We start from the raw sequence: 23,867 nt of genomic DNA on the forward strand, positions 1-23,867 counted from the left end.
GTACGCCTGGGTCAGAGCTTGCGTGACGGACAGCACATTTTCCCGTCAAGTTAGCTTTTTATAAATAACAACTATTGCGTAGAGAGTGGCGTACGCATTCTTTTGTGCGTACGCAACGTTTATAAATGAGGCCCCAGGTCCCTAAAAACCCAAGGGCACCTATTCACCTAAAGAGTTAATTTTAGTATCTCGAATGTACATTTTGGTACCAAATGTATACATATTTATACCTAAATGGTACATATTAGAGGGTACTACCCCAGTGACAGCTTGGGACCATTTTTGATCATTTTCTCTGATAGTGTGTGTAAATAATAAGTTAAGCCACCATGCACCAACAACATCAAGTCCTGCTTCTTCAAGACATCTACGACTTGGATGCATGGTGTGCACAATCCCACAAATCTCTGCTTTCAATCTGGGCATGTGTGATTAATTAGCCCTGTTCACTTACAGTGAGCAGTTTGCACAAACCATGACTTCACAGTGAAAGTTATTCGGTTAGAACTTGCATCCTTTGGTTAAGCTCTTAACTTAAATCAACAGCAGCCAGAAGAATAGATTAAGAACTTATGGCATACTTCATTCTCAAGCACGGTCAACATTCTCTCCATTATATCTTTGAAACGGATCCACATTGTCATTAAAGGAGTAAAACACAGGGCACGAGAAGAACAACACGTGCCGTTGACCCTTACGATCCCTCTGCTTTCTGAACATTTCATGCGAGAGGACTGATGCACTAAACTAAATTCTTTTCCCGTGAATCGCATCTGAAGAGATAATTTACTGTAGACTTTATGTGTTTGGCTTTTCATTAAGATCTTAAGTTACAGTTTTGGAGTGTGCAAGAAACACACGTCAGTGACTCAGACTGTCTGGCACTGTTTACGGTGTGTATAAGCAAGGTCATTTTTCTCGAGTTATTGTACATGTTGTGCATGTTCTGATCCTTATCCAGTTCTGGTATCGTGAGTGCCAGGGTCCGCTTGGTCCTCCTTTGGACTCCAGATAAGCTAAGCAAGCAGATAGCTTGTGTTTAGTTTAGCTAACAAAAAACAAGAAATACTTCATTTTACAATATAGCTTTGGTTATATTTGGTATATAAAAATGGCCAAAATATTAGCTGTCACTGGAGCCGCTTTAGACCTAAAGAGTGCAAATTAGTATCTCAGGCCTAGTCCACATGAACACGGGTATTTTTATAACAGGAGTTTTTCCTCCAAAAAAATCCCATCCACACATGCTCGGTTTAAAAGAAATCTCTGTCCTCATGAAACAGCAAAAACACACTGTCAAGAGCATGCCACACCAGCAGGCAAGGATACAACTCAAATTGTAAAGCCACCTTGGCCAATCAGAAGCCTAACAAAAGTGACGTTGCAAGGCAAAAACCCTGGTATTACTGTCTACACGACAACACTGCAAGGGTTTCTTAAAATCCTCACCCTGGCAGGGGTTTTCAAAAATTTGATCAGAAATCCTTTTAGTGCAGTCTGCTGTGTGCATGTGACTGAGGAATGTGCAGAGTAGAGATTCAACAGAAACGGCATTAAATCTTGTTATTTTAAACAAAATTATGCTGCAAGATTTTTTTACTATTTACGTTACCTGTTATAGGCAACTCTGCAAGTTTTTTAAATTCCCAGTTTATTCCAGTTACTTCCCATATATTCCCGTTAATTCCCATATATATATCCGTTAATTCCTATATATATCCGTTAATTCCCATATATTCCAATTAATTTCCATATATTCCCGTTAATTCCCATATATTACCATTAATTCCCATTTATATCCATTAATTCCCATATATTCCCGTTAATTCCCATTTATATTCGTTAATTCCCATATATTCCTGTTAATTTCCATATATATTTATTAATTCCCATATATGTCCGTTAATTCCCATATTTATTCGTTAATTCCCATTTATATCCGTCAATTCCCATTTATATCCGTCAATTCCCATTTATATCCGTCAATTCCCATGTATTCCTGTTAATTCCCATATATATCCGTCAATTCCCATTTATATCCAGTTACTTCCCATATATTCCCGTTAATTCCCATATATATATATATCCGTTAATTCCTATATATATCCGTTAATTCCCATATATTCCAATTAATTCCCATATATTCTCATTAATTCCCATGTATTACCATTATTTCCCATTTATATCCATTAATTCCCATATATTCCCGTTAATTCCCATTTATATTCGTTAATTCCCATATATTTCTGTTAATTTCCATATATATTTATTAATTCCCATATATGTCCGTTAATTCCCATATTTATTCGTCAATTCCCATTTATATCCATCAATTCCCATTTATATCCGTCAATTCCCATGTATTCCTGTTAATTCCCATATATATCCGTCAATTCCCATTTATATCCGTCAATTCCCATGTATTCCCGTTAATTTCCATGTATTCCTGTTAATTCCCATATATATCCGTCAATTCCCATTTATATCCGTCAATTCCCATGTATTCCCGGTAATTTCCATGTATTCGTTAATTCCCATATATTCCCAAATATATCTCTTAATTCCCATATATTCCCATTAATTCCCATTTATATCCATTAATTCCCATATATCCCCTTTAATTCCCATAATTCCCGTTAATTCCCATTTATATTAGTTAATTCCCATATATTCCTGTTAATTTCCATATATATTTTTATTTATTAATTCCCATATATTTATTAATTCCCATATATATCCGTTAATTCCCATATATATTCGTTAATTCCCATTTATGTCCTTCAATTCCCATTTATATCTGTCAATTCCCATGTATTCCCGTTAATTCCCATATATATTCGTTAATTCCCATATATTCCCAAATATATCTGTTAATTCCCATATATTCCCATTAATTCCCATTTATTTCCATTAATTCCCATATATTCCCGTTAATTCCCATAATTCCCGTTAATTCCCATTTATATCCGTCAATTCCCATGTATTCCCGTTAATTCCCATGTATTCCTGTTATTTCCCATATATATCCGTCAATTCCCATTTATATCTGTCAATTCCCATGTATTCCCGTTAATACCCATGTATTTCTGTTAATTCCCATATATATTTGTTAATTCCCATATATTCCCAAATATATCTGTTAATTCCCATATATTCCCATTAATTCCCATTTATATCCATTAATTCCCATATATTTTCCGTTAATTCCCATAATTCCCGTTAATTCCCATGTATTCCCGTTAATTCCCATGTATTCCTGTTAATTCCCATATATATCCGTCAATTTCCATTGATATCCGTCAATTCCCATGTATTTCCGTTAATTTCCATGTATTCCTGTTAATTCCCATATATATTCGTTAATTCCCATATTTTCCCAAATATATCTGTTAATTCCCATATATTCCCATTAATTCCCATATATATCCGTTAATTGCCATTGAAGGTTTCCAGCCTTGAACATTCCAAAATTTTGCATCCCTATCTTGGATTTTTAAAGGGTACCGCACCAGTGACAGCTAGATTATATGGCCTGATTTACATATCGAGGTCATAGCCTCATTCAACCTCAAGGCATGAAAACAGTGTCTAGCCCTCTTACAGTTTATCACAGTTGACCTTTAAAGCAGACCTGTGATGACATCTGCCGCTAGAGCACAAACACTATGATACAGAACTCCCACAATGCAACACAGCAGCATCAAAGAGTCAAAAGGTAGGTCAAGGGTAAGTTATAGATCAACGGCGTGGATTTATCCAGAGCAAAGTGTGTGTGTGTATTAAGGTTAGATACCTTCAAAGCTGATTCCGTAACTCGTTTTATCACTGTAAAAATTCTGCCTTTTTTTCAAGCCAGCGTTGGGTCAAAAAAGGATGAACCCAACCCGTTGGGTTGTAATTTAACCTATGCTGGGTTGTTTGTCCCATAGACAATGTGGACGTAATGTCCGTGACGTCACCCATAGGAGCTTTTTGAAGGCTGCATAGACATTATAGACGTAGTCCCCTCATAGACTGACGCTGCCTATTGTAGCTGACGAATCTGCGCGGCCATCATCTTGGATGGGTCCCCGATGCGCCCCACTTGCATTTATTTCTACTGAGGAAGGTGTATCCCCAACTACAATAATCATAACTCCCCAAATTTTTTACCGGATTTTCACGTTTGGTTACACGTAAGTAACGTTAGTGATATGATTTCTGCTGTAAAGTTGGGCATTTTAACATGGGGGGTCTATGGGAATTGACTCCTTTTTCGAGCCAGCCTCTAGTGGTCAGTCGATGAATTGCAGTTTAAGTCACTTCAGTGTTGGCTTCACAATCAAGATCGTAAGTTTGCCCCTTGCTTTGTCCCTTTTTTAACCCAATGCTGGCTTGAAAATAACCCAACATGCATAGAGTCAATGGCTTTACAGTGGTTTGTTTAATATTGTTTTGCTCATTTGCAAAGTAAAAAAAATCCTGTTATTACTTTATCATATATTCATAATGCAATTTATGCATTGCAGTTTAAAGCATGAATTCAAGAATGTTGATAATATCCCAGATGATTGTTTAAGTTATTAATTTTCCTGTGTATATATAACCCACTTGATTTTTAAAACTAACATTTATGCAATAAAAGTAACATTTACATTAACAGTAGGCTTTTTTAGTTTAGGATGGGCTGTGCACAAATACAAAAATGTGATATACGTGAGTCCTTTGCTCAAACCCTGCTGTTTGTCCTTACCGCAACAAGATCATTCACAATACGGTAATGTGCCGTAATTTTCCATTCTTTTTAAACCTATGAGAAAATGTTCTGATCTGTTTAAAAAAATACACGTTTATACGTTTATTTCCCCCTTAAGGCACAGCCAGTACGCCATGTATATTTGGAGGATTTTTTTTATGCATCTTAGCCCGTAGGAGGTTTGACTCTGAGACAGCATTGACGAATAGTGCTCAAAAATAGGTCCTAATAGCAAAACGTCCTGTTTTTATGAATGATCTTCCGATAAACACTTTATCAAACTCTCTTTGGGCTTTTTTTGAGCTATAATGAAATGCATTTGCTTTGCTAATGATGTTTAAGGCTAGAAAACATTTGAAAGGTAGCCAGCATCGTAAAGAACAATCATGTTTATAATGGCAATGAAGTAACACCGAAATAGTAACGCAACACGTGTTGTTTGTTAATAATAAATCATTGAGGTCTGTAGTCAGTGTCTTAAATGAGTCATGTGTGGTTTGCGGTGGTGGTTGATTATGTCAGTGTAAAGTTACACCTCTGTATTTTTCTATTGTATGTAATGATGGCATATATGCAGGATTTTGTGGTAATGACTGTCTTGTTATTGCTGTGGTGTCTTTGACAAAACATTGTGTAAAACGACACTATTTATAACATGCTGTTATCTGACTTTTTATTGATTTAATAGCAGACTGCATACAGTACACCTAGCTATGTTTAGCTTACTATTTGGATGATTTAATCCATTTCTTAAAATCGCTTCCCTTAAATGACCTTAAAAATGTTTTTTTATCTAGTATAAAGTAGAGGCATTTGCTGACATGTTTATATTTTGTTCAGTGTGACGGCTATTACTGTAGGTATTGTTGACACACACAAGCATAAACATACTCCTTACTTTCTACCCAAACCACTCGAGCTATTTTTAGGTGTGTTTGTAAAGACCTGTGGCATGTTTTCACAAGACCAGGTTTGTTTGTCTGTGGTGTTTGGGTATGGAGTTGTTTTTATGGCTTGTGTTCAGATACAAACTTGGAGGGATTTTGCATCTGTGGTTTTAACTGTTTAACAACAAAGATCGTTGTCATTGGCGGGGAACACACCTACTGTACTGATAAAAATGTATACCTTGTCATGCACTGCAAGTCACATTGGATAAAAACATTCGCCAAATGCATAAATGTGACCCTGGACCACAAAACCAGTTATAAGTCGCATGGGTATATTTGTAGCAATAGTCAACAATACATTTTATTATGGGTCAAAATTATAAATTTTTTATGCAAAAAATCATTAGGATATTAAGTATTAAGATCATGTTCCAACAACTTTACCTCCTAAGACACGATCTTTGGTTTGTCTTTTTTTCACATTTCTTCCAGCTATTTTGGGGTTAAAAAGAACCAAGAAATATAATAAAAATGTGGAGGTCTAATGGGGCAAACACACCAAATGCGAGTTCAACGATTTGCGCAAGTAGATTACATACAAGTCAATGCAAAGACGTGATCAGACGCGTCCTCGCATGGGGCGATGCGAATGGCGCGATATGTGTAGCGCGTTTGCTGCGAAAACACGCGCTTTTTGCTTCAAATATTCAACCCGAGCGAAAAATTTGCATGACACGAAGTTAAATCCCGCAAGTAATTTAGAGCGAGTAACGGGATGCCCCGCGTTTGGTGTGTACGTAGCATTATGGGGCATACACACCAAATGCAAATTCAACAATTTGCGCAAGTAGATTACATACAAGCCAATGCAAAGACATGATCAGATGTGTCCTCGCGTGGGGCGATGAGAATGACGTGATATGTGTGGCGCATTTGCTGCGAAAGCGGGCGCTTTTTGCATCAAACGCGTCTTCGCCCAAGTTAAAAATGTTCAACTGGAGCGAAACATTCGCATGACACGAAGTTAAATCCCGCGAGTAATCTAGAGTGAGTAACGCGATGCGCCGCGTTTGGTGTGTACGTAGCATTATGGGGCATACACACCAAATGCGAATTCAACAATTTGCGCAAGTAGATTACATACAAGTCAATGCAAAGACATGATCAAATGCGTCCTCGCATGGAGCGATGAGAATGACGTGATATGGGTGGCGCGTTTACCACGAAAACACGCGCTATTCTCAAATATTCAACTCGAGCTGTAACAGGGTGTGCTTTAATGAAAGCGGAGAAAGTGTGAATCCATATGCAAAAGGTGTTTATTAAGTAAAATCCCATAAAGGGCCAGCAACCAAATCCAAACAGGGTAATCCACAAACAGAATCCAAGTACAGGCAAAGGTTCAAGGCAGGCAGCAAAACAGGCAGAATCCAAAATACAGGCAATGGTCAAAAAACAGGAACAGATTCAGGTAACAGGTTTAACAGATCAACAGATATCAGAATCAGACAGGTAACAGGTTGGGCTTACTATGTATAATATTCAGCCAGGAACTGGTGTACAGGAAGTGACTTATATACAAAACAGACAGGAAGTGTGAACTGAAACATGGCATGATGAAAATCAAAATAAAAGTCCGAACAGAGCAGAGTATCAAAATAAAAGTCCAAAATACAAAAATACACAGAACACAAGTAAACACAGAACAAAACCATTACAGAACCCCCCCTCTAAAGGGCGACTCCTGGAGCCCAACATACACATAATAAAGTCCAATAGAGGGTGGGCGGGCGGGCCAGGACCTCTTGGCGAAGGCAGGGCAGTTCAGGAGAGGTCCTGGGTCATATGGCCAGGATGGTCCAGGAACATGGGGCAGATGCGGGCCTGGGTCATGGGGCAGATGCGGGCCTGGGTCATGGGGCTGATGCGGGCCTGGGTCATGGGGCAGGCTAGGACCTGGGTCATGGGGCAGGCTAGGACCTGGGTCATGGGGCAGGCTAGGACCTGGGTCATGGGGCAGGCTACGACCTGGGTCATGGGGCAGGCTACGACCTGGGTCATGGGGCAGGCTACGACCTGGGTCATGGGGCAGGCTAGGACCTGGGTCATGGGGCAGGCTAGGACCTGGGTCATGGGGCAGGCTACGACCTGGGTCATGGGGCAGGCTAGGACCTGGGTCATGGGGCAGGCTAGGACCTGGGTCATGGGGCAGGCTAGGAAATGGGTCATGGGGCACGCAACGACAGTGCTCAAGGGGCAGGCTTCGACCTTCGTCATGGGGCAGGCTTGGACCTGGGTCATGGGGCAGGCTAGGACCTGGGTCATGGGGCAGGCTAGGACCTGGGTCATGGGGCAGGCTAGGACCAGAATTATTGGGCAGACATGGAGCTTGAGCATTGGGTAGGAATAGCCCTGGAACACAAGGAGAGGAAGGATCAGAGTCCACTTCGGTCACTGCCTCAGCGTCCTCTGCCTCCTTCCTGTGTCCGGGTACTCCCCCCCCCCCAAAAAAAACTTGGAAAAGCTTCCAAAGCCCAGGGTGGCGAAGTCCCAGGTGGTGGACCAGACAAATCAGATGAATCAGGTGAATCAGATGAGCCAGGTGAGTCAGATAAGACAGGTGAGCCAGGTGAGCCAGACGAATCATGTGAATCAGGTGAGTCAGACGAATCAGATGGGACAGGTGAATCAGGCAGGACATACGAATCAGATGAAGTGAGCGAGTCAGATGAATCAGGCGAGTCAGATGAATTAGATGATTCAGACAGGACAGGTGAATCAGGCGGGTCAGGCGAATCAGGCAGGACAGACGAATCAGGCAGGACAGGCAGATCAGATGAGTCGGGCAGCTCAGATGAGTCGGGCAGCTCAGACGAGACGGGCAGGTCAGACGAGACGGGCAGGTCAGACGAGACGGGCAGATCAGACGAGACGGGCAGGTCAGACGAGACGGGCAGGTCAGACGAGACGGGCAGGTCAGACGAGACGGGCAGGTCAGACGAGACGGGCAGGACAGACGAGACTGGCAGTACAGACGAGACGGGCAGGACAGACGAGACGGGCAGTTCAGACGAGACGGGCAGGTCAGACGAGACGGGCAGGTCAGATGAGACGGGCAGGTCAGATTCAGGGTCTTGAGGAACCTCGGGAACAAACAAACAGAAGGCAGACCAAACGCACCACAGGGCCATAGCAAATTCAAGAATGTCACAGTCAATGAGGCATACCTCTGTGGCGGTTGGTTCAGGCAGGGCGGCCATCTTGATGATAGGTGCTGGGTGAGTAGTAGCCCTCATGAGTGCAGGTGTGGTGGTGACGATGGCCCTCTGAAGCACAGGTGCAGGAATGGTGACGGCTCTCTCGAGAACAGGTGCAGGTGCAGAGACAGGCAGGATGGCGGCCATTTTGGGAACAGGCAGGGTGGCGGCCATTTTAGGGACAGGCAGGATGGCGGCCATTTTGTGAACTGGCATGGTGGCGGCCATTTTAGGGACAGGCAGGGTGGCGGCCATTTTGGGAGCAGGCATGGTGGCGGCCATTTTGTGAACAGGCATGGACAGAACAGGCATGACTTGGCTTTGTGTGTTGTGAATAGCTTCTGAAGGTGTATCCGCAACACCCACAGTGAAGGGGGAACCACACAACAGCAACGCAAAGTCAATATATTGCTCCAGAGACCAGACAGACATATCACGTGGCATACACAAGCGCAACCATTCATCTAAAGCATTATAAAAAATCGGTTTTAAAGTGTCCTCATCATAATGTACCTGATTTGATAATTCCAGAAAGTCTTGAACATAATCCTCAATGGGCCGGTGGTTCTGACGGAGTGCAAGCAGTGCAAAAACAGGTTTCATGGTGCTGGTGGGAGATTACTGACCTTTGCTGGATTCCGGTTTAGGGCTGAATATTCTGTAACAGGGTGTGCTTTAATGAAAGCGGAGAAAGTGTGAATCCATATGCAAAAGGTGTTTATTAAGTAAAATCCCATAAAGGGCCAGCAACCAAATCCAAACAGGGTAATCCACAAACAGAATCCAAGTACAGGCAAAGGTTCAAGGCAGGCAGCAAAACAGGCAGAATCCAAAATACAGGCAATGGTCAAAAAACAGGAACAGATTCAGGTAACAGGTTTAACAGATCAACAGATATCAGAATCAGACAGGTAACAGGTTGGGCTTACTATGTATAATATTCAGCCAGGAACTGGTGTACAGGAAGTGACTTATATACAAAACAGACAGGAAGTGTGAACTGAAACATGGCATGATGAAAATCAAAATAAAAGTCCGAACAGAGCAGAGTATCAAAATAAAAGTCCAAAATACAAAAATACACAGAACACAAGTAAACACAGAACAAAACCATTACACGAGCGAAAAATTAGCATGACACGAAGTTAAATCCCACGAGTAATCTAGAGGGAGTAACACAATGCCCCACGTTTGGTGTGTACGTAGCATTATGGGCATACACACCAAATGCGAATTCAACGATTTGCGCAAGTAGATTACAAACAAGTCAATGCAAAGACGCGATCGGACGTGTCCTCGCATGGGGCGATGCGAATGACGCGATATGTGTGGCGCGTTTGCTGCGAAAATACAAGTTTTTGCTTCAAACGCGTCTTTGCCCAAATATTCAACTGGAGCGAAAAATTCGCATGACACGAAGTTAAATCCCGCGAGTAATCTAGAGTGAGTAACGCGATCCCCCGCGTTTGGTGTATATGTAACATTATGGGGAATACACACCAAATGCGAGTTCAACGATTTGCGCATGACGCGATATGCGCAGCGTGTTTGGCGCAAAAACACGCGCTGATTGCCTCAAACGCATCTTCGCCCAAGTTGAAAATAACTGGGGCGAAAAATTCGCATGACATGAAATTAAATCCAGCGAGTAATCTAGAGGGAGTAACACAATGCCCCACGTTTGGTGTGTACGTAGCATTATGGGCATACACACCAAATGCGAATTCAACGATTTGCACAACTAAATTACATGCAAAGGCAATGCAAAGACGTGATCAGACGCGTCCTCGCATGGGGCGATGCGAATGGCGCGATATGTGTGGCGCGTTTGCTGCGAAAACACGTGCTTTTTGCTTCAAACGCGTCTTTGCCCAAGTAAAAAATATTCAACTGGAGCGAAAAATTTGCATGACACGAAGTTAAATCCCGCGAGTAATCTAGAGTGAGTAACGCGATGCGCCGCGTTTGGTGTGTACGTAGCATTATGGGGCATACACACCAAATGCAAATTCAACAATTTGCGTAAGTATATTACATACAAGTCAAAGCAAAGACATGTTCAGATGCGTCCTCGCGTGGGGCGATGAGAATGATGTGATATGGGCGGCGCGTTTGCCACGAAAACACGCGCTATTCGCCTCAAATATTCAAGTCGAGCAAAAAATTTGCATGACACAAAGTTAAATCCTGCGAGTAATCTAGAGCGAGTAACGCGATGCCCCGCGTTTGGTGTGTACGTAGCATTAGAAGGTTAATGGTGCGTTCACACCATATGCGGAAGAAACGTTAAACGCAAGTGATTTACATGTTAAGTCAATCAGGAGCTTTCTCTAGTAGTAATGTGAAGCGGGCTGAGGCAGAAATATAAAACAGCAATGGAGGACAATCATCGTCTTGTACAGCGTTACTTTTACAGAAACAGGAATTAAAAGGATATTTTCAGCCTTAGCACATAAAATAAAGCAAATCTACCACCTTAACAAAATCCATGTCAATCATTTCGCAACGAGACTTGAGTCGCTTGTACACTCGCTTGTACGGTTTATCCTTAGCCGCAATATTCTACTTCTTATATTATCTATTGATTTTCTGTGTTCTTCCCTACATTTACTCATGTAAAGCTGCTTTGCAACAATTAACAATTGTGAAAAGCGCTATATAAATAAAATTGAATTGAATTTGTATGTAATCTACTCGCGCAAACTCGCGTCTGGTGTGAACCCACAGTTATGCTATGTACACACCAAACGCGTAGCATTGCGTTGCTCACTCTAGATTTAACTTCGGGACTTAACTTTGTGTCATGTGAATTTTTCGCTTGAGTTAAATATTTTCAACTTGCGCGAAGGCGCGTTTGAGGCGGATAGCGCCTGTTTTCGCGGCAATCGCGCTGCCTAATTCTGATTGCGTCTTTACATTGACTTTGTATGTAATCTACTCGTGCAAATTGTTAAACTCACGTCTGGTGTGAACCGACAGTTAAACTATGTGCAAATAGCATGGTTTTTTTTTTCAGTTTCTTCCGCGTCTGGTGTGAACGCACAGGAAAGGTGATTTTCTCAATATTTCGATTTTTTGCACCCCAGATTCCAGATTCTTAATCTCGGACAAATATTGTCCTGTCCTCACAAACCATATATCAATGCTTATTTATTCAGCTTTCAGATGATGTATAAAATCTGATTTTCGGAAAATTGAGCCTTGTGAGTGGTCCAGGGTCACATAATGTTTTATAGTATTAAGGACATTTTAGAAAGAGCAAGCAGTTGAATGTTTAAAATGGAGTTTGCTCCATTACATAATATCTTTCATAAGCACCTAATCTCTCTTTCTGACCCTTTGGAGCAAACCAAGCATAACCGTTTTCTCTTTTCCTGTGACATGTGTATACTAAGCACTGATAAGTGTTAAAATAGTGACTTTTTATTATAAGTGGACTACTGTTATTTGTTATCACTGACTGTAAAAAATAGCAAATAACAGTGTACTGTAAACGGAGCGCAAATGTTTATATCCGGGACACTAGCCAGTCCAGATATCAGATGGTTGAAAAGCAACCGATCAACTGGAAAATGTTAAAGATATTGCATTGGTGAAAGAGCAAAGCCATCTATGGTGTTGCGATTGAAGACGTTCGGCTCTTGAGAATTCACAGAAAAGTGAAGGGCCGTTTTAAACACGCTACCTAAATATACACTATAAAGCAAGTGCTTCTTAGCCTGTATTAAGTGGGGGAAAGAAAACAGATAAGTGTTTATCTTTCATTTTCAGCGGATAATTGCTTTATTATATGCTGCGTATCAGATTTGTTGATGGTTGGCATCGGTTTTGCCCATAAGATTTGAACATTTCGATCATTCTCTTCCTCTCAGATCATTTTTTTAATGTTCAGGCCTCTGTCCAGATCAAATCCCAACCAAATTCCTAACAGAAAAGCACAAGATGTACATTCAATCTCTGTGCATATTAAATTATCATCTTACCCATCATTTCTAAACAGAATTTGGAGATTTTATTTTGTAGGGGAACAAATATTTCCCAAAAAAGACATAGATCTGTCAAAGCGATGTTGGAAAAACAAAAGCCACTTAAAATTAAATGTTTTTTTATCTTTCGCTTCCTCAATGTAATTTAAATGTCTGCATGGATTAGTTTGAAAAAACCTAAATGCTTCAGCGGCTATGAATTGCCTTTTTTTCCTCAGCCATTTTTAATTTAGAGATTTTTTGCATTGCACTTTCAAGCTCTGGCCAAACCAAACGAAAGCCTCAGACGTTTATCTCAAAAATCCTATAGCTATTCGTTCTGAGGGTTCATGTTGATGATCCAGGTTTGCGTTGTTTGTATTAACATTATTTCCTAACTTTTAACATCTTTGACCTGGTTTCTTTTGGTCTTTACTGTAAAAAAAATGGCATGCTGCATCACATTTTAATTTAAAGATTAAATTGTTGCATTTAAACAATATTTGGAGGACCCAGTAATACCACCATGGACCCCCAATGGTTCCTGGACCCCCTGTTGAAGACCAAGCCATCATATATTCATGTTGTTGTGAATGCTGATAACAATGTCCTTGAAAATAAAATGAAAAAAATGTTGACATGTTTTTGTGTTGTTCACATATCTATGACTATGAAAAGCATTTATTTTACAACAAAACCAAAGCTCAACCAGACCAGAGTATGAGCATTACCAGCAAAAAAAAATAGGTCACCCCAATTTAAGATGAGAAATTTTAGACTATCTGGCCTCAACTTATGTGTCTGTTTTAAAGATGTCTTTTGCTTTAAGAGTTTCCAAGCAGAGCCTGGTTCATATGCTGTTAGTCATTTTTGCATATTGATATTTAAGAAGAAATGTAAGTCATATAATCCCCTTTGAATAATGGCTCAGAAAAGAACAAAAGCAACAAAGACTTTGGCAACCCAAACTCCACACCCGCCTCCCAAATTTTAAAAGAAAAGATTGCTTCATGGTCCATGGATAGAGTTGAAAATAAGACAAACAGCGTAGTAAGAAAGGAGGCTGGAAAAAATTCAGACATGTTTTAGGCTCATCTTACAGTATTTAAATGGGTTGCAATCATCATGATGAATATTTTCTTTCTCTTCTGCTTTGTCGCACACAAGGGCCATTTCCAAATATATTTTCGTCTGCGTTGTGTTCCCACTATGAAGCGGTTGATGAAGTGCCTGTAATCAAAATCAGGTTCTTTATCATCACTGATTATTTTGCTTGTATAATAGCACTTAATAAGCATCATTTGGTGCACGCACGCAACCAAACAGCCAGCACAGGAACTCCAAAGCAATTCATATGCATATGTTGCAGGAAACAAAACAGATTTGCTTGTGATAAGGACGAACTCCTGTATGCAATCATGTCGCAGTTATGCTGTAAACTGCATTCAGCTAGTAAATAATGGTTATGTGACTCATTATGTGGGAGAAGCAGATTATATAACTCATTACATACACTCAATAAATGATGGAGCGAAGTAACACCCACAGATGAGCTATTAATGATAACTGCATGCCATTTGTAACATGTTTGGTGAATATGAAATAATAGTGCATTAAGCTTGAAATGCATTGCTTTCTCAAAGCTGTACTTGCTGTGTCCTTACACATTTATGCATCTGTTTCAGTAAATTGTTTAGACATCTTACAGTAAGTTATCTGACTATTTTGTGTTCAAATTGTAAGTAACTAAATGCAAAGTATTGGTTGTACAGTACATAATGACGTCACACGATCATATTTTTAGTAGCATCATTTCATTTTTGCAATGTTTATATGCAGTGTTTATAGTTAATAAATACCTTGACAGGTAAATAAAATAACCTTTAATTATCTGCTTATTTTGTATGCATTTACGATTTAAGATTAAGTCGTAAACATTGGTATATTTTTTAAGTATTTTTTTTACCTCAGATCTTTTAATGGATGCAAAATATTGGCGTTAACGTCAAACAAATGACTAAACTGTCAAAAGCGAGTCTGTCAAACGCAAAAGAGCAGCCGGGGTCTGTGATGTTTCCTCTCAGCTGCGCTGGCTGTCGTCACAGTGACGTAACGCCGCAGACGCTCGGGCTACAGTGACTGCGCTCGCGCTGAGCATTTGTGCAGGCGACAGGCGAGGCGAATGCAGAACTCTGGTAAACACCTTGCACATCAACAACACCTAAAACGAGTGAGAGGATGCGATGCGACTGTCAATACTCATCTGTTTTTAAGAGAGACTGAAATGTGGAGCGCGCATTAACCCGAAATAACGTCTTGAATTTCACTCTTTTGCGATCGTGACCTGCACGCGCTTTAACCCAGTGATCATGAATGATATTAAAGTTGCAGTTCTGGGATCTGAAGGTGTTGGAAAATCAGGTACGTTTATATTTGTATTAATTTAACGCATTTTTTATTGCAATTTAAGTTACTTCCCAACTCTTTTGCGTTCACAGCACTTGTTGTTCGGTTTTTAACCAGACGATTTATTGGAGAATATGCATCATCGACAGGTATTTTTTGACGTTTTAATATATTTTTAATATACTATATTATTATTGATGCTTGAGTAGTGTTCACCTGCTGTTAAAAACAATACAAATATGATGGTTTTCATTGCAAATACCATTATGAACAATCAGCTGTTTATCATTAAAACTAGAAATACACCGCTATTTCGGCCAATAATCGGTATCTGACGATAAAAGGCATTTCTCACTCTACCGGAAAAATTTAATAAAATGCAGCATTTTTTCCCAACCAACATATATTTTTATGTTACTTTAACTTAAAAATTTAAGATGAACCAGTGGTTATCAAAATGGTTTGATAGTTTTATGACATTTTATAAAATACATTCATTTATGAATTTCAATTCTTTGTAATAAAATTTCAGAAAAAGTAAAGCTACTCACCAATAGCACTACGTTGTATATTTTAATACGTTTTGTTTCATAAAATGTTTATGTTTTTCAATGTTTTATGTCATACATTTTCTTTGGGGGTGCCACCGTTCACTAGGCCACACTCCGAAAAAGTTAAACAATTTCAACTTGTTTTTATAAGTTATGTCAACTTATCGCAGGTAAACACTTAAAATTGTAGGTTGAACTGACTTGCAAAACCAAGTTGTTTTAACTTCATACTGGATTTTTTTTCAATCCAGCTGATAGTCATGGCCGATATATCCTGTCAATCAAAAGAAAACTGAAAAATGCTATGAATTTAAGCTCTGTGTATAGAAAATGTAAATAAACATCCTTAGTTTAATGAAAAATAAATAATGTTTAGAAAATGTAATCTTCAGAATTTAGTTAATGCAAGTGAATATAACCACCAAACTATCGGTATCGGCACATATCAGTCTGAATATTCTGTATCGGTAGGAAATTAAATGTCGATTTAAATAAAGTGTGTTTTGGGTCTTTTCCCAGTAGGATTTAATGGCACTCTATTGGTTCCCATCAGCCAAATAACATCACACCAACATATTACCATTAGAGACGCACAGAAACCATTATAATTTCCATTTAAACCAATACAATTTCCATTACAACCCATTAAAATTTCTGTAATTGTTGTTTTCAGCAGGGAACACATCTGATTTTGTATGTCTCATACCTATGGGACCACCCAGCACCCAGTCCCTCACAGTAGCTTAATGAGTCAATTGGCAAATTATGTGCACACATTGCGACTACAAATCCCAGCAGTGTACATGCGTGAATCCCTCTGTTGTTGTCTTTCCAGAGTGCATTTACAGAAAGCGCATGTCTGTTGATGGACGACAGCTGAATCTTGAACTTTATGATCCTTGTACTCAGGTAAGAGAAAATAGTACTTTCTATGCCGATGTGCATTCACTAGATTTTGTGTAGCCTAATGTTCTCCTGTGAGATATTTGTTCCCATTATAAAGTATGTGAGGCTTATTAAATTGCATGCCAAATGCAATGTGTGTGTGTACGTTGATAGACATCTAGACTTTCAGAAAAAGGTACAAAAGCTGTCACTGGGCAGTACACTTTTAAAGTTCCTAATATGTACGATTTAGGTACAGATGGTACAAATATGATGTACTAATTTGCACTCTCTAGTTACAAAGGTGTAGAAAGCGCACCGCCCCAGACATCTATTGTACCCTTTTTTCTGGAAGTTCAATGTGTCCCTCTCAGACTTTCTCTAGTTCAGACATTTTCCAGAGACCCTGGCATCATCAGAAGCATAGGGGTTGACCTACTGTTTACGCTTGGCCAGAAGTCAGCTGGTGTCATTTGTCTTACTGGCATAATGAGTATTGCAGCAGAGTTACGTGTCTTGCAGCCTTATATAATCATTCCTCAAGCTACCAGACAAAGCCGGCATTATTTCGTGCACCAATCATCACTGCCATCTATTCCATCAGCCCCGAGGCTATGCTAGCATTTATATGATTCTTTAAATGTACACCTTACATAACCACGTCAAAAACCCACAAGAGAGTTCATGTGGTGGTTAAATTTAAAGGAACAGTGACTCTTGTTGTTCATGTCTTACTGTGTGTTCACACCCAACACGAATGAAGCGAATAAATCACGCTATTCGCGCGTAGTTGGACGCTTGAACATTTTAAGTGAACTTGCGTCACTTGCACGTGCAATTTGCATCATTCGCATACGTAATTTGCGTCATTCGAGCACGCAATTTGAGTCACTAGCGCGTGCAATTTGCGTCATTCGCGCACGTAATTTGCATCATTCGCGCACGTAATTTGCGTCATTCGCGTGTGCAATTTGCGTCATTCACGCATGTAATTTGCGTCACTCACGCACGTAATTTGCATTATTCGCGCACATAATTTGCATCATTCACTTAAGTATTTGCGTTATTTGTGCACGCAATTTGCGTCACTTGCGTGTGCAATTTGTGTCATTCACGCACGTAATTTGCGTCATTCGAGCACGTAATTTGCGTCATTCGCGCACGCAATTTGCTTCATTCGTGCACGTAATTTGCGTCATTCGTGCACGCAATTTGTGTCACTTGCGCATGCAATTTGCGTCATTTGCGCACGTAATTTGCTTCATTCGCGCACGTAATTTGCGTCATTTACGCGTGCAATTTGCATCATTCGCGCACGTAATTTGCATCATTCGCGCACGTAATTTGCATCATTCGCGCACGTAATTTGCGTCATTCGCGTGTGCAATTTGCGTCATTCACGCATGTAATTTGCGTCACTCACGCACGTAATTTGCATTATTCGCGCACGTAATTTGCATCATTCACGCAAGTATTTGTGTTATTCGTGCACGCAATTTGCATCACTTGCGCGTGCAATTTGTGTCATTCACGCACATAATTTGCGTCATTCACGCACGTAATTTGCGTCATTCACGCACGTAATTTGCGTCATTCGAGCACGTAATTTGCGTCATTCGAGCACGTAATTTGCCCCATTCGCGCGTGCAATTTGCGTCATTCAAGCACGCAATTTGCGTCATTCAAGCACGCAATTTGCGTCATTCAAGCACGCAATTTGCGTCATTCGCGCGCGTAATTTGCGCCATTCGCGCGCGTAATTTGCCCCATTCGCGCGTGCAATTTGCGTCATTCACGCACGGAATTTGCGTCATTCAAGCACGCAATTTGCGTCTTCAAGCACGTCATTTGCATTATTTGTGCACGTAATTTGCATCATTCACGCAAGTAATTTGCGTTATTCGTGCATGCAATTTGCGTCACTTGTGCGTGCCATTTGCGTCATTCACGCACGTAATTTGCGTCATTCGCGCACGCAATTTGCGTCATTCATGCATGTAATTTGCGTCATTCGAGCACGTAATTTGCGTAATTTGCGCACGCAATTTGCTTAATTCGTGCGTACTTGAATGGGGAAAGATAGATATCTCTAAAACCGTGTGCTAAAATCACATTTGAGCAACATATTTCTGACCAACAATTAAACCTGATTTTAACTGTTCCATAACTTTTGTTTCTTAAGCTCAAATTGCACAAAAAAGACACCTGTATTCAAAGTCATTACATGCACACAAGTTGGCAAGCACCTCACGTGACTCTGTACAGAGCTCCGCCCCCAGAGAGTCATCAGTGGTTATCGATGGCTGATTGGTTCTTTTAACTGGAAGGTGGGACTGGCCATATTGAGCGATGCACTGTCCACTATTCATAGCAGTTCCACATCTTGTTTTATTTTGTATCTTTGGTTTACCTCTGAGACAGAATTTAATTATTTAACAAAATCTGTTTGCCATCATTTGATTGGACACCATCTGTGCATCAGTCTATCAGTCTTTTAGGGGTCCAAAAAGCTTATTTCTCTTCCCTTATTTTATAATCAGTAATGTTTGGTTAAGGGGATGTTCAATCTTTCCCATTTCAGCCATGTGAGGGAAAGACGACTCTCAAAGAGCAGATCCACTGGGCCGACGGTTTCGTGGTGGTTTACGACATCAGCGATCGCTCTTCCTTCCTCACGGCCACAGCCATGGTGCACCTCATCCGAGAGATTCGTGTGGGAGTGGCTAAAAGGTACCCATCCGTACATACCATTTATAATTACACCTTCAGGCTATTACGGTCTGTATGTGTGTTTCTGTTATGTGGGTGGCCGTCCATATTTGGTTCACATTGAGAAAAATGGTTGAATCAGCTATGTGGGTAGTCTTGATGATGTGGGTTGAGTTGGTGGTTCAAGGACTTCGTTCTTGTTTTCTTTCTTTTTTTAATGGAGAAAAACAAGTTTGTAGTTAAGATTTGCGTGTTTGGAAAACCTTATCAAAAGTATTTTGTTGTGATTGAAGCACATTTTATGGCAGAAATTAAGTGGAATATCGAATGATCTGGTTTTAATTAAGGCATTGTTTATTAGTTTTTTAAATTGATAGGGCTTGCAGGATTCACTTGCTGATCATTTTTAGAAACTGTTTACTTTGGTCATAGTAAATCAGTTTAAGCATTTCCAAACACGAACTGAAATATCACCCAGTCAAACTAAACATCTCCTAATCTGACAAACAGAAACAGTGTGTTACATTCATAATATGTGGGCTCTTCTGGAAAAGTTTTCATTTATCCTGTAGCTTAGTGGTAGAGTGTGCATTGGCAGCACAAAACATCATAGGTTCGATCCCAGGGAACATTCATACTCTTCCTATTGGTCCTAGGATCTTCCAAAGTTAACAATTCAACAGTTTACAAATGTCCACTGTGTAGATTTATAAGGGACATCTAGCAGTGAGTTTGCGAATTACAAGTCCACAGCTTACCCCTCCCTTTTGAAATGCATAGAGAAGCTACGGTAGCTGCCACAGGACAAATGTCATCATCTGAGACAAAGTAGGGACAAAACGCGCCCTGTAGAGCCGTTTAGGGCTACCGTAGAAACATGACGGCGGCTTCCATGTAAGGGACCTGCGGTGTATGTAGATAAAAACAGCTAATAAAAACAATAAAGTTCATTTTGCATTTCTGTCAAGAGATCCTTATACAATCCACATTTAACTCTTTCCCTGCCATTGACGAGTTATTTCGTCAATTAAGAGAAAACGCTTCCCTGCCAATGACGCGGTTTTACAGCAATCCATATTTCCACCATTATCCACTAGGCGCCGCTTTTACCCAAATGAAGCATCCAAAAAACAGTAAAAACTATGTATGTTTTGATCTTCATTATGAATCTGAAGTCAATTTTTTTCAAGAAACCTATCTATATTTAAGAGAACAAATAAAGATGGGATGTAATGTTTTTTTTTGTTTGACGACAAAGGGTCTGTTCTTTACCGACTATATTTTCGTTAAATAACGACTATATTCTCAAAATATAACGACTTTATTTTTGTTAAATAACGACTTTATTTTTGAAATATAACGACTTTATTCTTGTTAAATAACGACTTTATTCTTGTTAAATAACGACTTTATTCTTGTTAAATAACGACTTTATTCTTGAAATATAATGACTTTATTCTTGTTAAATAACGACTTTATTCTTGTTAAATAACGACTTTATTCCTGTTAAATAACGACTTTATTCTTGAAATATAACGACTTTATTCCTGTTAAATAACAACTTTATTCTTGAAATATAACGACTTTATTCTTGTTAAATAACGACTTTATTCTTGAAATATAACGACTTTATTCCTGTTAAATAACGACTTTATTCTTGAAATATAACAACTTTATTCCTGTTAAATTACGACTTTATTCTTGAAATATAACGACTTTATTCTTGTTAAATAACGACTTTATTCTTGAAATATAACGACTATATTCTTGTTAAATAACGACTTTATTCTTGTTAAATAATGACTTTATTCTCGTTAAAGAACGACTTTATTTGCGAAATATAACGACTTTATTTGCGTTAAACAAAGACTTTATTTTGGTTAAACAACGACTTTATTTTGGTTAAACAACGACTTTATTTTGGTTAAACAACGACTTTATTTTGGTTAAACAACGACTTTATTCTCGTTAAACAACGACTTTATTTTGGTTAAACAACGACTTTATTTTGGTTAAACAACGACTTTATTTTGGTTAAACAACGACTTTATTCTTGTTAAATAACTACTTTATTCTTGAAATATAACGACTTTATTTTTGTTAAATAACAACTTTATGCTTGTTAAATTACAACTTTATTCTTGTTAAATAACAACTTTATTCTTATTAAGTAACAACTTTATTCTCAAAATATAACGACTTTATTTTTGTTAAATAATGACTTTATTCTTGTTAAATAACAATTTATTCTCGAAATTATATTTATTCTGACTTTTTTCTCGTTAAATAATTACTTTATTCTCGCATTTTAATATCTTTAATCTTGAGATGGTTTTATTTTTTTATATTAGCTTGGCCCTAATCCTCTTTGGTAGTTCTTTAATTTGATATTTGTATGTTTATATATTTAAAGAAGAACATTTTCTGGAAGACGTTAAACTTGTGAAAATTATAAAAAATACTGTTGGGGAAAGAGTTAACAGCATCCTAATTGATGTTTTTCCCCTTTGACTTTAGGGATACAGACTCTGCCATTTTCCTGGTGGGCAATAAACAAGACTTGTGTCACGTGCGGGAGGTGGATAGGGAGGAAGGCCAGAGGCTGGCGTCCGAGTGCCGCTGCCAGTTTTACGAGCTGTCCGCTGCCGAGCATTACCAGGAGGTGGTGCTCATGTTTTCCAAAATCGTGCGCAATGCCAGTCTGGGAGGCAAGGCGAAGGAGCGCCGGCGCCGCCCTAGCGGTTCCAAGTCCATGGCCAAGCTCATCAACAACGTCTTTGGCAAACGGCGAAAATCGGTTTGAGGACAAACCTGACTAAACATCATGGACAATGGTTACAGGGTAGACACGTGAGATGTCAGGTGGCACGCGAAACATACAAGTCATTTTACACCTCACAATCACACATAAATAGAAAATAAGACAAATATTTCAGAGATTTATTGTGAGATATATTCACATACCTCTCTACACACTTTTTTTATGGTAAGGCAGCGGCACTTTGGTGCTAAATACTTTTCTTAATTTGATTATAAAGATTATTGTATAAATAATGTATTATTGATGTATAATGTATTAAAATATATGATAAGCATTACATGAATAATAATAATGCCACAAAGTTTAAGACGAAAGATTTTTTTCATGAGGTTTACTCATACAGTATGTTTATTATTTTTTGCTAATGTCTTGTCTAGTTATTATCATTATGTGTATTGGAGAATTTTTGTGTGAACTGTGTAAACATTTCATGTACAGCTGTTTCTTTTATTATTATATGTTTCAAAAAACAGCAAGCTGTGGACACTAAAGTTAACCCGAGAGGCTTAAAGCCAAAGTCAGCTCTGTGTTTGTGATGTAAAAATCATAGATAAACTGTTTGTAACTGTTTGCTCACTTTTTACTGTATAATATTTCATCTCTTGCTTCACGTGCTGTATGATGCAAACAGTGATTTACTACGTAGTGATTATGGGATTTAAAATCTCTGTGAGGCAACTTTGAATTCATGTATGAAGAAAAAGTGTGCATTAAAATAATGAATATTGATGATCAAGCAAAACTGGGCAGAGCCGATTGTGTGATCAGTATGTACACTAAAAATGATGGGTGTTAAAGTGCACCTATTTCATTGTATTATTTTGTGTATTTTGTATAATACAATGTGTTTGCGTGGTTTATGCATGGTTAAACAACACATTATTGTCCACATACTGTACATTTTTGTAGCTCAGGATTTCACTCTCTTCCTGAAACAAATGGATTTGAAAAGCAATGTGTCCCTGATTGGTCAGCTAATCTGTACGTTTTGATTGGCTTTTATACTTCTGACGTCAGCAGGAAATGTGACGCTCCTTACCATGTTTGAAAGATTCGCTCACAATGCAATGCTAACAGGAGTGAACTTACAGTCTGTGAGTCCAAGCGGGAGGAATTATGATGTTGGTCTTGTCTACATCACCAATCCCAGGAAGTAAACCGTTGCCTAAAATTGGTGTGTTTTTTGTAGTCCAAGAAAAGAGATTTACGTTGGAGACGATAACTCGCGTCATCGATTACTTTGGGGTTTGTGCATATCATTAACATGTACTAATACACACTTACACACCAAAGAAAATGTAAAAACGTGATTCTGACAATAGGTGCTCTTTAAAACAACACATTTTTTGTCTAGTTAAGGACTAGACAGTTAAGGACTCTATGTTGTTTAAAGACATTTTGTTGTCCATTTTATTTATTTGAACACAAAATTAACACATAATGTGTTAGCATAACACAAAACAATGTGTAAAAAATTATTCATTTTTTTTTAAATGCATTTGGTTAAAAAGGGACAAACCCAGCCAATGTGTCAAATTAACCAAGAGAACCCATAAAGCAAAAAATATATAATTTTAAATATATTTAAAAATATACAAAAAAATGTATTTTTCACCAATATATTTCTTGGCCATTTTTTGTATATTTT

The 23,867-nt window shown here is 39.0% G+C and overlaps 1 protein-coding gene across 1 annotated transcript; it reads left to right on the forward strand.

The window, feature by feature from the left end:
- Nucleotides 1–14,972: 14,972 nt before the first annotated feature.
- Nucleotides 14,973–22,961, forward strand: rergla (RERG/RAS-like a). The gene is made up of 5 exons (XM_055191360.2): nucleotides 14,973–15,268; nucleotides 15,346–15,402; nucleotides 16,640–16,713; nucleotides 19,271–19,419; nucleotides 21,916–22,961. Exons 1-5 carry the CDS (start codon nucleotides 15,217–15,219, stop codon nucleotides 22,199–22,201), a joined length of 618 nt encoding a protein of 205 aa, XP_055047335.2. The 5' UTR covers nucleotides 14,973–15,216; the 3' UTR covers nucleotides 22,202–22,961.
- Nucleotides 22,962–23,867: the final 906 nt, after the last annotated feature.

The sequence above is a fragment of the Misgurnus anguillicaudatus genome, chromosome 1, assembly GCF_027580225.2.
Source record: "Misgurnus anguillicaudatus chromosome 1, ASM2758022v2, whole genome shotgun sequence".
Taxonomy (NCBI): domain Eukaryota; kingdom Metazoa; phylum Chordata; class Actinopteri; order Cypriniformes; family Cobitidae; genus Misgurnus; species Misgurnus anguillicaudatus.

What these genes read in the sequence shown, in the direction of transcription:
- rergla (XM_055191360.2), top strand. Translation starts at nt 15,217, where the DNA reads ATGAATGATATTAAAGTTGCAGTTCTGGGATCTGAAGGTGTTGGAAAA. An exon ending in AGAATATGCATCATCGACAG is followed by an intron (nt 15,403 to 16,639) that starts GTATTTTTTGAC and finishes TTGTCTTTCCAG; the next exon opens with AGTGCATTTACAGAAAGCGC. An exon ending in CGTGTGGGAGTGGCTAAAAG is followed by an intron (nt 19,420 to 21,915) that starts GTACCCATCCGT and finishes CTTTGACTTTAG; the next exon opens with GGATACAGACTCTGCCATTT.